At 42.2% G+C, this 13,293-nt stretch overlaps 1 protein-coding gene across 1 annotated transcript; it reads right to left on the reverse strand.

The window, feature by feature from the left end:
• Positions 1 to 844: 844 nt before the first annotated feature.
• Positions 845 to 13,159, reverse strand: LOC119458702 (mitoferrin-2). The gene is made up of 5 exons (XM_037720565.2): positions 12,852 to 13,159; positions 11,982 to 12,207; positions 6,290 to 6,346; positions 5,801 to 6,201; positions 845 to 1,739 (listed from the first exon to the last, which is right to left on the reverse strand). The coding sequence occupies exons 1-5, from the start codon at positions 12,966 to 12,968 to the stop codon at positions 1,563 to 1,565; spliced, it is 978 nt and encodes a 325-aa protein (XP_037576493.1). The 5' UTR covers positions 12,969 to 13,159; the 3' UTR covers positions 845 to 1,562.
• Between the last annotated feature and the right edge of the window lie 134 nt (positions 13,160 to 13,293).

Here is a 13,293-nt window from a genome sequence, read left to right on the forward strand (position 1 = left end):
TTGCCAGTTGACTTAAAAAAAAAAAAAAATGTTTGTAACTACTTCATGGCCTCTGTGCACAAAAACATTTCCCCCCTTTGTTAGTCTTCCACAAGGGAACTCCATGGATTTCCTTAAAACATTTCGTGTGTAGCATGTCTTCAGAGGGCAACAAAGTCAAGAAAGTAGCCATCTGTGCTTCCAGAAAGTACCACCAGAAAATCAGACTTCCTTTAATATTGCCACAGTACATCCGTCTTGTTTTCATAAGTCAAGTGGGCTTTCTTTTAAAACGCTTTTGTTTGCTTTATGAGATACCCTCAAACAATGAACTTATACAAATTGGTTATATATGTGATGCTGGTTCATACCATGCTTTCATGTCGGTAGTGGTTCTTTGAGAGAACATTTGACTAACAATTTATAGAACATTTATAGCGGCAATGTTCTTGCCAGAGAATTTGCCTGCTCTTTCAATCTTTTTAGTAGTATTGCTGGTCGCTGGTATTAACTGCAGCTGACGACTTATTTCAAAGGTGGAATGAAAATGAAGCATGCGAGTAATAACTGTCCCTGGTCAAAAATGATCATTGCCGACACCTGCTCTTCAGAAAAGAGGCCTATGGTTTACACTGAATCTTTTGATTACAGAAAAAAGTTGAACTTTCTCCATATTTGGATCCCACAATACCCATCAGCAATTAGAAAAATGCAACTAGCCATTATTAAGTAAGGTCATGAAATTTGTAAGAATGCAAACAACCTTTGCTTCAACTTGTAACAACCCAAAGCTGCATTGAAGTAGCACAAGGGCATGTTACGAGCTTTGTTACAAAACATACTGCCTGTGCAGGCAGCACCAAGATAACACACTACTGGAAGCATTTATTGTTGATATGTACATGTGGCACCATTTATATCACCTTCTCATGTCTGTTTTCTCCCTAAATAAAGTACGATAACAAATATCACTGGCCAGCCTTAACTTGGCTTGAACATTGGTAGTAATAGAAGCATGTGTATGCAGGGCGATTCTGCTCTCCACTAAACTTGCAGCATGACAGACAGTATGGTTCTCTTAAAAACTAACTACTGAATTTACTTTATTACTGTTCTCACGTTCTCAACATCTGTACATAACATGTCTCGCTTAAAGCTGCTCCACTCCAGGGAGGCTTAGCTACAAGGATGACTTTTCTCTTGCCCCTTTTGATATTTCAAACAACCTAATAGGGATGAAATATTAAGCAGCACCACTGTCTCTGGAGTCCATACCATGACCAAGCGTCTTAGCAAAAGCCATGCACCACACTGCAGCTTCACAGCTGCACCCAAGCAGTCTGATCCTTGTTTTGAAAGACGAAGGCTTTGAGCTTGTTCTTCATCTTCAAAGCTTGCTTGCTTCCTGCTTATCTCGGCTGGAATGAGATGAGCACCACTCCTGTGGCAGGCTCGGACACTTTTGCCCAAGGTTTGCTGCCATGTGACTAGCTCTTCCGGGCGAGGCACAGCTGTGGTCACAAATTGTAATTCTAGCAGCCAACTGACTGCAAGCAGCTCCATGTCCACGGGTCAGTTGTTTCCTAGATGGTGCCAGAACGACCTATGGACACACTAGCAACAGCAGTGTCTATACTGGTTGCAGAGCCAAATTCACTTTCTCTTGGATTGCGCCTGTTCAGGTTGGCTTTGAAAAATTCGTAGACAGACCAGGAAATTGCTGTACCAGGCATCTGGAACAACACTCGGGCGTGCATTCCCTGCAAATGAGCAGAGCACAAGACATTCACAACTGCAGTCCAGATCTACACAAATGCTTAAGGGTCACTTCATCCACATGAGTAGCAGCACCTATACAATAAAATAATTCATTATTGAGGCATAGTCTTCACTGATGTCATATATGACCCACAAGTTGCTTCTGGAAACTTCAGAAATGGATGCTTCTACAGCTGTAGCTCTCCTTCAAAAATAAGAGGTTGCTGTCCATGCCAAAATCAAGTTTAAGTAATGCCCAAGCTCATTGGGCAGAGGCTTCCTCATACTGTTCCACTTCAAAAAACATTGCAACTGTAGATTTTGCTATTTATAGTCAACTGGCTAATTGGAAGAAAGCTTATCATGTAAAATAAAAATCTACTTTGGAACCACCTGAAGACAAATGTGAACATGAATTGTAATATAAAATGTACAAGTGGCCAAAGGTTTCTTGATTTAACCAGTGGCATTCTATAGAAAGGCTGAATGTAGAAGTAGCGTTATTTTTGGCAAAACGCCAATTTATGGCACATTTAAAAGTCTTGAAAATAAAACTTCAGGAGGAGACATCATTGAAATTGGCCTCCAGGGAACATCAATCTCCCCAAATCGAGTAAAGCAAAATGTGCACTGTGGCTGACTTGACTGTACAAGTTTTAGTTGAAAGCAGTAGTGGAGACTCTACAAATACTCTTGGAGTGCCCGATTTCCTGCTTTGACAGCTAAGCTTATTTAAATAACAGAGCTTTAGCGTGTCCGGTAAAAGCAAATGAACTGGGCCTTTTACCAGACGAGCAGAGGCGCAAACTGACCTGCACGGTGCAGCCACCTGGTGGTGCAGAGTTCAACCAGACAAACGCAGAACTAATATTGCAGAAACCAAGTGTATTCTAGCTCGCTGCTGGTGTAAATTTTTGGCAGCGGCGTAATCGTGTTGCTGCCTAAGATGCTTGGGGACGGGAAGCTGGAAGCCTACTTCCAGTTTTCCGGCTGTTGTTTCCTCGCATTGCTGAAAAATTTTCCACTAAATATTGTTTATTTTTGTTGATTATGCTTATTCTCTGTGTTTTGCACATTTAGGTAGAAAATAAACATTTGTTGGGGTATTTATATTCCCTGTCACTTAAGGGTTAAGGACAGAAAAGGAGGCAAAAGCTTTGCAGTCTTTCCAGTCTGTCTGGGCTCTTGTCATATACACCAAAGTACTAAAAACAAAACCTAACAGTTCACTCATTTAAAAAGAAATGTTCATTTGCACAATGCACCAGGGGTAACAAAGAAAGCACTTGTCAATTACCTAGTAACAAAAGCACCTTCAAAATCTTATCTTAACGTGATACATGACTCTTTTAGTTCCTTATTCAAGGGCATCTCTTGTGCTTCATTTTCAGACTATTGCAGGACTTGACCCTACAGCGAGATGCCATTTGAATGAACACCACAATACCGACACTAATGTAAAATTCATCTGTAAAAATTAAATTGTGGGGTTTTATGTGCCAAAACCACGATCTGATTACGACGCACATCGTAGTGGGGGACTCGGGAAATTTGGACCACCTGGGGTTCTTTAACGTGCACCTAAATCTAAGTACATGGATGTTTTCGCATTTTGCCCTCATCGAAATGCGGCCGCCGTGGCCAAATTCACCTGTAAAAGGCAATAGCTAGTTCTATCATAAATTGCCGTAAGTATGCCTTGTCTTATGTTTAAGCTATTTGCTTTTAAATATTAGTAGCATAAAGAATCCAAGTGTTTAGTGTTTAGAAAAAATTCACTATCTGCAGCACTTAACCATTCAACAAAGGTACAACTAAGTGGTACTTGTTGAAAAGTTTGACAACCTACTAAATGCTTGCAGTCTTTCACACTCTATTACAGCATTAACACATTACAGCATCATCATGGTCATGGGCCACAGCTGGTATGCCTGCCGTGTGGCAGTAAATACACAGTTCTTTCCTGCAATGCAAGAATATCTCCGAAGAAAATTAAAGCAGGTAAAAATTCTTGTTTCATCTGGTGCAGTTTACATGAAGAAGCTAAGCGAAAATGCTGTTGCTAATAAAGTGACTTGCGATTAAAGCCCATGAGTGAGGCCTTTATCACAATGCACCATGCCAAAACACATCCAGTGCTGCAAGGTTTGCAGGCACCCCATATGTCGGACATTGCAAGATTTATCAAAGCTCCTAGATATTGCCACATTGTAGTTTGGAAACAACTGCAGCAGATGTTTGTGAACATGTTCTGCAATTTTTAAAAATGCACAGAAATTTTTGAAAAACACCCAATAATAGTAGGGATATAAATAGCACAATGTTGGCTTTCTTCACTGCTCTTCAATACATTGTTTTCTCTCAGCTGGAGCAGTGCTGATAGGAGCACTGCTCTGCCTATTGATCCTTTATTTTTCTTTCTGCAGTGCACTTATGGTAACCCTTCAAGGTTGGTGTCTGACAAAGATGCCGGGGAGCAACAAAGTAGCTGTATCAGGACAGGCGGGACATGTTAACACTTCCCCATTTGCAAAGAGATTGGATGTGTGCTTTTCCTCGGGAGTAACTCGCGATCATATACAAACACCCAATGGTTGGCATCTATGAGCTGTCGCACAGGTCTATGATGTCATAAGCTGAGAAGGATGTCATAAAAGTCGCAGTAAGGAATGAGCAATCATATATGTAATACTGTGGGCGCCCTGCTGCATGCAGTTTGTCTTTCACATGTCCATGGTAGCACTGTCTGCAGATTGCAAACATTTTCTCACAGTGTTCAAAAAGTGTTGCAGTGCTCCTCTATACTTAAATAGCCAAACTAAGTGCATTAAAATAATATTCTGAGTATCTCAATAAGATTGTCAACAATAAACCATTGGTAACGTTCATATCTTATGTAACACTTCTAGTGATGTAAAACAACCTGTATATTGGGTGACTGCATGTCACCAGAACTTTGTTCATATGATGTAGCACCATGTGCATTGACAGTGCTGCCATCTCTTCATGGTTCCCATTAAAGGAACTAGAACACACGACTCCCTAATGGCTCACAGCACGCTTGAGGTATGTGTCATGAAAAAGATATATAGATAGGTATGTGTCATGAGGTGGGACTCCAGCAATGAATGTGTTATTCTGTTCATGTAGTCATGGTACTTCCCTTCTGACTGCCACTATGCATATATGACTGCCTCAGCATGGTGCACAGGAAAGGAAGATGGCATACCCACTGGAATACCACAGCTACATGAACTGCACGAAATGTGCAGCCAGGCACCACTCTGTAGTTCAAGATGACCTGGTGAGGCAACATGCCTAAAGAAACATTACACTCTACTAATGAGTTTACTTTACTGTAGTTTAATGCCAAGTTTATTCTAGGGAACATTCATTGCATTGTTTCCATCAGTGCTTTGGCAAGGCTTTTGAAAACATCATAAAATTCTTAAGGTGGAAGAAGCAAAGTTCTTAAACTCCTGCATGCTTTGCCACACTCTGCCTTTTCTTTAATATATTTAATGCCTTATTTTAGTATTGACTCAATAGCAGTTTCACAGTAAACAATGTGTTTTTCCAATAAAATGGCCATATCCAGTCAAGCTAAACATGTCCCAACTTATTTAGCTAGAAAAGGGGTCAATATTATCAGCACATTCTTTACATGTTTGTGGAAAAATTTCTCAAACAAAAAGCCAAATAACCATATTAAGATGTGATTAGCCGGAGAAGTGAAGCATGAGTAAGCGCCCCTTCCCTAAGGCTCAGTGAAAAAGATTAGGTACCTTGAAAGTGTATAAGAAATCAGCGCACGTGTTTCTGTGCATATTTTTTAGATTTTTTAGTTTAATTGCTCTTTCACCCCATCTCTTTTACCATGCGACAACGGCTTGCTGATCACGTGTCGGCTGCTTTCCCGCCCCCCTTTTTCTTATATTGCTCCACCGCAATAAACCTTCAGTTGTCAGTCAGCACCTGTGGTGTGTTTCTTCTGTGTGTCATTTTTGCACTGTTTCCACCATTTCAGATAACTAGATTAACTAAGAAGTTTTGAATGACCTACCCGAAAGTAACCCTTGATGCCACAACAGCTGTAGATGGTGGTTGCTGCATTAATGAGGCCGCTGATCTGAGACTGATGGGTGGTTTTTAGTAGAGAGGTCTCTTGTGTGTTTAGCAACGTCTTGCACACATCCAGCGGTGTGGTGACAGCTGCAGCAAATGCACCAGCCACACCACCAGACACCATGTGTGCCATTGGGTCGTAGGCACGTCGTTTGTTGGTTACCACCTGCATGAACTCATAGGTGACAAAGTGGACACACTGGAAGGGAATGTTCATGGACAGCTGTGTTGTGTAACTCCGGTAGAAGGCACGTGCTCCCTCATGCTGCCATACGTGCAAAAAGCACTCTGTGCACCGCTTGAATTGGCTGTTGTACATCTGCATTCGCTGCTTCACCACTGCAGAGAGAAAGAAAACACTGTCATTTAGGGCATTGCCAGACAAATAGAGAGAAGGGCTGAAAAGCCACTTGCTTTGCAAACTCACCTTCGGCTGGGTTCATTATGCTGTCATGCATAACTGTGGCCAAGCACCCTGCAAGACCTGAAATCAAACACAAAACCTAAATTGCAATATCATTCAGAATAAAACAGAAAAAAGAATGTGTCTGTTTGTGCTGCTAGGAAGCGAGTATGCCTAAAGATGACATCACCAACTAGACCCAAGTAACATGTGCCTGCACTTTAGTTTTATAAATAATTTGTACAGCAAGAGTATGCAGCCATATTCATTAAGTCTAATTCACAATGCCTCCTATTATAGTATACTGATTGCTATGATTCACAGCATCAGCATATCATAGTGCAAGTGCATCCAGCCACATGTGCAAGACAGTTACTTACGTGCAATTTGTCAAGAACAGTTTGTTGTTGGCAAATAATGTGTCCAACTCAAAGCATTCGAGACAATGGCCAGTATACCGTAAAGCTATTCCAATCTGTTTTTATTCCAAATCGACCATTAGCCCTCCGTGACAGGTCAAAATGGCTCCATCTCTGCCCATATATCTGTTTTTATTCCAAATTGGCCATTAGCCCTCCATGATAAGTCAAAACAGCTCCAGCTCTGCCCATATCACAGAGGGCTAATGGCCGAAACGGAATAAAAACAGACTAATAGTTTTGTGAAACTTATTCCATTGCTACCCCTTCCTCAGCACCACAGTTTGCATGTAGTTTGCTTTTCAGCATTTAAGGCATTCACAGTTCATCACAATGTGCAGTGCCAAATTATTATGGATCCAGGTGTCCAATTTTGTTGCTTGTGAAAAATGATCAATTGCATTGATGGCAGCACCGAAAAACTTTCGGGGAAAAGCCATACAAAACACTGAAGTTCCTCAAGGCTTCATGTTAGCTCTGCTTTTATTTACTTGGATGTACCACTTTTAAAGCAAAGCTTTCTTTGCCTCTTCCCCAGCGTTTAGCATTCATTGTCGTTTCCTCACCCATACTCGCAGACAACTTTCTGTGGCAATGAAGGGAAGGCTATGGAGGTAAAATGTAGGCAGATAAAAGCGCTCTTAAAAGCAGTCCCACATTCTCATGCACGTTACCTTAAGCTGGGGAAAAGAAAATATTACCATCTTATTTACTTATTTAGAACAGCGAAGTAAGAAGACAGCACAATCCACTGAGTGTTAAATTTAACTTAATTTTTTTTTTTTAGTTTTCTCTTGCATGTATGGGCAAATGCAAAACAGTCCCACGTTAAGCTACGCTGATTGAGTATCTGCTCCATGAAACCGAAAGCGCTGTCAAACGCTGCCAGACTACTTGGCGCAGTAACACAGTGCAGAAGCTCCGCTCCTCTAGCTTTCCCTCCATTGCCACAAGAAAGTGGGTAACCACTTTCCAATAGTACATAACTCGGGTAACTGAGATATGTACTGTTGACCCTTACACCTAGTCCTTCTCAATTAGCATCATGAATACTTATCATGGACATGCAGTCAATAATAACTGAGAAATTGCATCTCCTTGCCAGACACCCTTCTTAACCTATATTTGCCCACTTTTTTGTTAAGAATATGGTACCTTGGAATGTCTGGAAATATTTTCTAAGATATTCACCTATGCTTTTATAACAAAATACCTTTGTTATGGCAGGACATCCCCTCATGAGTATGCTCTCACAAGAATTTTTCCAAAATATTTTCTATTAACAAAGTTAGAAGTTGCACTTTGTAATCTTCATAGCTTCCCCTTTTCCTCTCCTTTTGTAATTCCTAGCATGCTAAAAGCTGTTGCCCTCCATTGGTGACAGTGATGCTACATCTTACTAGAAGTCATTGGCAGGAAGGCAAAGCGATACATTGCCATCTCTGTCTTATGCAGCTAATTTGACTATAGCTGGTTTTAAGTGTGGAAATTGCCATGCTCATTATGCTGCTCTGCCATTTTTCTTTTTTTTTTCAGCTTTTTTTTCACCTTCTGCACAGCTCTGCTTGGGATTGACTGTTTTTTTTTCTTTTCTCAGCTGTTTGCTGCTTGGTGTTCATGACTGTTGCTGTTAGTACACTGGTTTGTTGTGGCACCAGCTCCAGCTCATCCAGCCAATGAACTACTGTGCTGCACACAATGTTTTACACACACACACTCCAAGGATGGCGAGGACTGAACAAAAAATGGAGGGAGGAACAAGTACGTATTTTGAGCGATTTCCTGCTGCGACATGTTTATAAGATAAGTGAGTTGCAAGCTATTGAGGAAAAGTTAAAAACAATATGCAAGCTCATTATTACCATTTGTTCGTTACCAGTCATTCGCTTGAAACACGGTTGAGAGCATTGCAATACGATAGCGCATGGGCACAGTCGTGTGTTTTTTCTTTCATATTTCGTGGGCTTTCATTAAATTCCAGAAAAAATCAACACGCAGGAGACACTTTGCCACAAAGGATTGGATCGGTTTTTTTGAACCCCCCTCTACAACGTAACAAAATTCACTTGACCCTAAAGTGAATATAAAAATTGTTTTCATAATTCATTAAGTTAACTAATTAAGCAAAATATTTTTCAAAAAATACTCTGAGAAGTGTGACATGACGGCAAACAACATGTCATTGGCTGCACCCTGCTGCGGTGTACCATTTTTTTAAATCCTTGGCTCAAGTTACATGTAACACCCAGTCTTGTAGTAGCACAGTACTATAGAATCAACAAGGTTAGTTTACGCAACTGCTGCAACAGCTGTGCACAAAAATGCATGGCTGCGAGCACACTTGTACAGCACACATGCCTCATGAGCATATGAAAAAAGTCTTTCTCAAAAAAAAAAAAAAAAATAAAATAAAAACTTGTGATTGTCACACACCCCTGCTTAAAGAAATTAGTCATATGCACTTGAGATGCTGTCCAAGGAATAGGCAGAGGGCAAGGGCAGAAGCGGATTCTAAGCCTGAGGCAACATGGCACCATACAGGCATTTTCAATGTTGGTGCCCCGAGGTCATTCTCCTGTTTTCTCTCCATGTAGCATCTATGGTTGAAATGGTATACCATCCACCTCATATGCGGGATGTACAGGGTTAGAATTTCGGTGCCACCTCCGGTTTTTCTAATGGGTAGAGATATCTCCTGGCCCGATGCTCAGCTACTTATAGTGGTTCTCATCTCGAAAGGGGGGTCCTATAGAGTGGTTGGTGTCAGGAGGTCATTCTCCTACCAGTTTCTCTCCATCTCGCACATAATGTCAAGAGAAGTTGTTTTGCAGTGTTAAAACTCTACTAAAGTTACTTTGCGACAGAGTGCAATGCACATGACAGGCAAGGGCGGTTTTGAGTGTGTATTGTGAGGCAACTATTGAGCAATGTCTCAAAAGTCCCTTGCTTAAAATTTAACATGTCTAAACTATGTTCCGTAATTTAGAGCTAAGCTGTCTGCTTGAAAAATACGCATGAAAAGATTCAACAGAGGTTGCCATCAGGGTCAGCTAGTCAACACATAAATAAGATGAGCAATGTACTGAATTCATTTACTACACCTACAGTCTTTGTGCACTAAAGACAAAGTTCGTGTGAAGTCCATGCGGTAAAAAAGGCTTATTTACATTATTTGATACATGCATGTAATGCCATTTATAACTTGACATCCAGTCAACTGGGGAGCTTTTAAAGGGCCCCTCACCAGGTCTGGCCATTTTGAGCTGAGAAGCGCAGTGCATACAATGCACGCTCACGATTGTGTCTGCTAAGAATTAAATCGCTACGCACCGTGGAAAGAGCCGAGATATTTTAAGCTAAATGCCGTTTGCCCTTCTCCTTACGGGCACTGCGCTCTAAGACAGGGGGATGACTTATATCAGCAAGTGCGCCTATGTACATGTAGATGCTGTGACGTCACTCATAGTGACACTTCGAGAATTATTCAAGGCAGCATCTGTTATTTGTGCAATCTGTCGCTTCAATAGACAAATTCAAATTTAGAGAAATTATAGAACACACAAACCAAAGGTCTGCGTGTTTTTGTTTTACTTTGCACCGCAACAAAAGAGATGAACTTCCATTTTGTCTGTTTGTTCCCATGTCGTGCAGTCACACGCACTGAGAGCAGAACTATGTCATTTTCTACCATGTTCCAGCACGCGATCATGCTTTGTGATCTGCTTGCGTCCGCCTCAGTGTTCGTGTAGCACCGACTAATGCCACTGGTCAGGTGATCTTGTGCACAGCACACAAAATCGTGCGCTGCGCAAAACAAAACACACGCAACAGCTCACGCGTGCAACCATCAGCGGAAGTGCGCCGTGCAGCAAAAAAGCAAGAGAGAGAGAGAAAAAAAGAAAAAAGAAGGCAGGGCCTGTGATGTATGCGTCACGCAATCCTTTATGTCCTGTATGGAAGAATGCAGGGAAGGAATTTCGCTTGCGGAGGCTAGACGAGGCAAGTGGAGAGAGTGTCCTTGTTGGCGGTGAAGCTCGCCTCCTGAAATCATGGGTTCGCAGCACTGAAATATTTCTACCTCGGCTATTAATTAACCAATTTGAAAAATTCTTGCAGTAGAATGCCCTCAAGAGGGCATGTAACAACTTCCAGTGTATGATCAAAATTTGCTATGTGGCCTGGTGAGGGGCCCTTTAAGTGATATACTTCTTTGAGCTATCTAGTGCACCATGTCAGTGACAGCAATGAAAGAAGAGAGTAGCCTGTCACCACATGCACATGGGGTGTTGTGTTCTTTGGTGGAGCAATACCACAGCACTGCACATCAGTTTAGGCAGGTGCACCCGGGAATGAGATTTTTTTTTTTTTTTTTTTCCGGGCTGTTACAGGGTGGGAAGGGTACATTCAATCAATACAGCAGAGTTCCAGCTCTTTTTCAAAAGTTTCTAATGAACACGTATTGTCATATACTCGCCGGTCAAGGTTATTTTATTCTATAATTGTTTTTGGCAGAAACGAATATTTACAGACGTCAACTCTTTGCACGTAGGGCATAACTGCAAATGGATGGTTAGTATGTGATGACCGTCTACCGGGCAGCCGCAAGTATAAGCCGGAACCCAAATTGAATGCATTGTGATAGAGCTGGTAAAGGTACTTAAGCCTAGCAATTTTTCTGCGAACAGCCAAAGCTGGCAGCTCTGCACGTGCAAGAAGTTCTGTTTCGGACTGCGTTCTTGGGTAACAGGAAAATACAAACCTCACTGCCATTCTCTGAACACGCTCAAGCTTGTCAATGAGAGATTTACCAAATAAAAAATTACTTTGCCTAGATGAATAAAACAAATTCACAGGCTGCCTAGAGGCGAGGCATTGTCATTGAATTACAAGCAGTTATTCTACAGAAGTTAGCTGCTCCATGCATTCAGTGAGGAACTGGTGCCTCTCTGCAGCAGCCACAGCTGCCATCCAGCAGAATAATTCGGTATTAACAGTCTCTGATTGTGTCAGTCTTTCTCCTCTGAGACTCCAATCAGAGTTATTATTAGGTGCATGCGAATATTTGAAATTTTAATACAAATTGAATAGCAAAGACTATTAAATTCGTATCCAAAATATTGAATATTCACACACCCCTACCTGAGCTTCCAGTGCATTTTAATTTATGGCACACTTTTCATTGTAAGCCAAAATAAAGATATGCCAATTCGGCTGCATATGCTCCTACAACTTGACAAGTCGCCACAGTTAAGATATTATGTTTGCTATTGTGCAGGCACACAATAATGTCCAAGCACCTTGAGAAATTGGGCTGTTCGTTCCATGTTCCGTGCCACTGATGGTTCGCTTGAGCTTTTCATAACAGGAGAAGTACAGAGCATGGGCTGGCCCGGCACCGACGACCACTGCGCTCATGCCCCGGACGGGCCGGAGTGCGCCTTCGTGCCGCACCATCTTGTAGAAAGCATCAGGGATTGAAGTGTACCTGCCACCGGGACTGGGCCGCAGGCTTTGCATTCTAGTCTGTAAAAAGGTAGTCATCAAAACGTAAATGAATGGCGAAACTTCGATCACGCCTTTGAACACACTATAGAAGTACAGTTTTCAAACGTTTTAAGCGCAGCCACTAAGCTATAAGCCATATGCAGAAATGTCACAAGCCATGAATAAGGATTGTGAACACAATTTAATGAACAGCAGACTTACGAGAGATGCTCACCTGTATAACTCGGTGCTCTCGGCGGACTAGAGCGGAGTCCACTTATATGTACTTCACATCTACACTGCCAATTTTGTGTCCGTGTTCGCAAACAAACAAATCAGCTTCGATTATCAGAATTAACAGAAATAGACAAACGCGAACTATGCCCCGCACCTGCGGGCAGGCCATCAAGGTCGCATTTTACAGGGCTTGATTAACGTGAGACGACTGCTCTGGTGAACGTGGTAACAACTGCCAAACCCTTGAACAAAGATAGCTTATGCTACATAAAAATTTATGATGCGCTAGGTAGGCAAATATGTGGTCCGATCAGAAGGTTACCGTAGACCAGTGTGCCCGCAGCACTCGGAAGCACTAGCGCGAAAACGTGGAAAGCGCATCCCACATCAAACTGTGAAGCACGATTCCCTGCATTTCGGGCTATGTGCGTAAGTATTTAGCTCACCTTGACAGAATCCAAAGGATACATAACACAATGTTCCATGATTCCAGCCGCGGCACCCGCAAGCATGTGGGTAACCACATTGGTCGTCGGTAGACATTCATAGTCCTCGAACTCCATAAGATCAGGCGCTAGTTAAAAGGCCACCTTAAGGTTTATATGCCTAAATATACACTACAAAGGCTACGGTGCGTCAAACTGTTTGGTATCGCTACGTTTTTGCGAAGAAATGCATCGTCGTGAAGATAACTCGTGCACGTAGCCAATAGTTTATGGTGGCGGCAAGCGAGCCAAGCGAGTCGTGCCGCCGCTGGCTGCGCCTGGCTGCGCGCCTGTCTAGTGATTCGATAGTCGGCTTGAGCAGCTTGAGAGTTGCTGAGGGCGCGTTTATCGCCGCATGTCGTCACTTCCGTCATTCCTGACACCACGACCCCGCGATGTTTAT

The sequence above is a fragment of the Dermacentor silvarum genome, chromosome 1, assembly GCF_013339745.2.
Source record: "Dermacentor silvarum isolate Dsil-2018 chromosome 1, BIME_Dsil_1.4, whole genome shotgun sequence".
Lineage (NCBI taxonomy): Eukaryota > Metazoa > Arthropoda > Arachnida > Ixodida > Ixodidae > Dermacentor > Dermacentor silvarum.

What these genes read in the sequence shown, in the direction of transcription:
- LOC119458702 (XM_037720565.2), bottom strand. Translation starts at nt 12,968, where the DNA reads ATGGAGTTCGAGGACTATGAATGTCTACCGACGACCAATGTGGTTACC. An exon ending in ATCCTTTGGATTCTGTCAAG is followed by an intron (nt 12,208 to 12,851) that starts GTGAGCTAAATA and finishes ACCTTTTTACAG; the next exon opens with ACTAGAATGCAAAGCCTGCG. An exon ending in GAACAGCCCAATTTCTCAAG is followed by an intron (nt 6,347 to 11,981) that starts GTGCTTGGACAT and finishes GTTTGATTTCAG; the next exon opens with GTCTTGCAGGGTGCTTGGCC.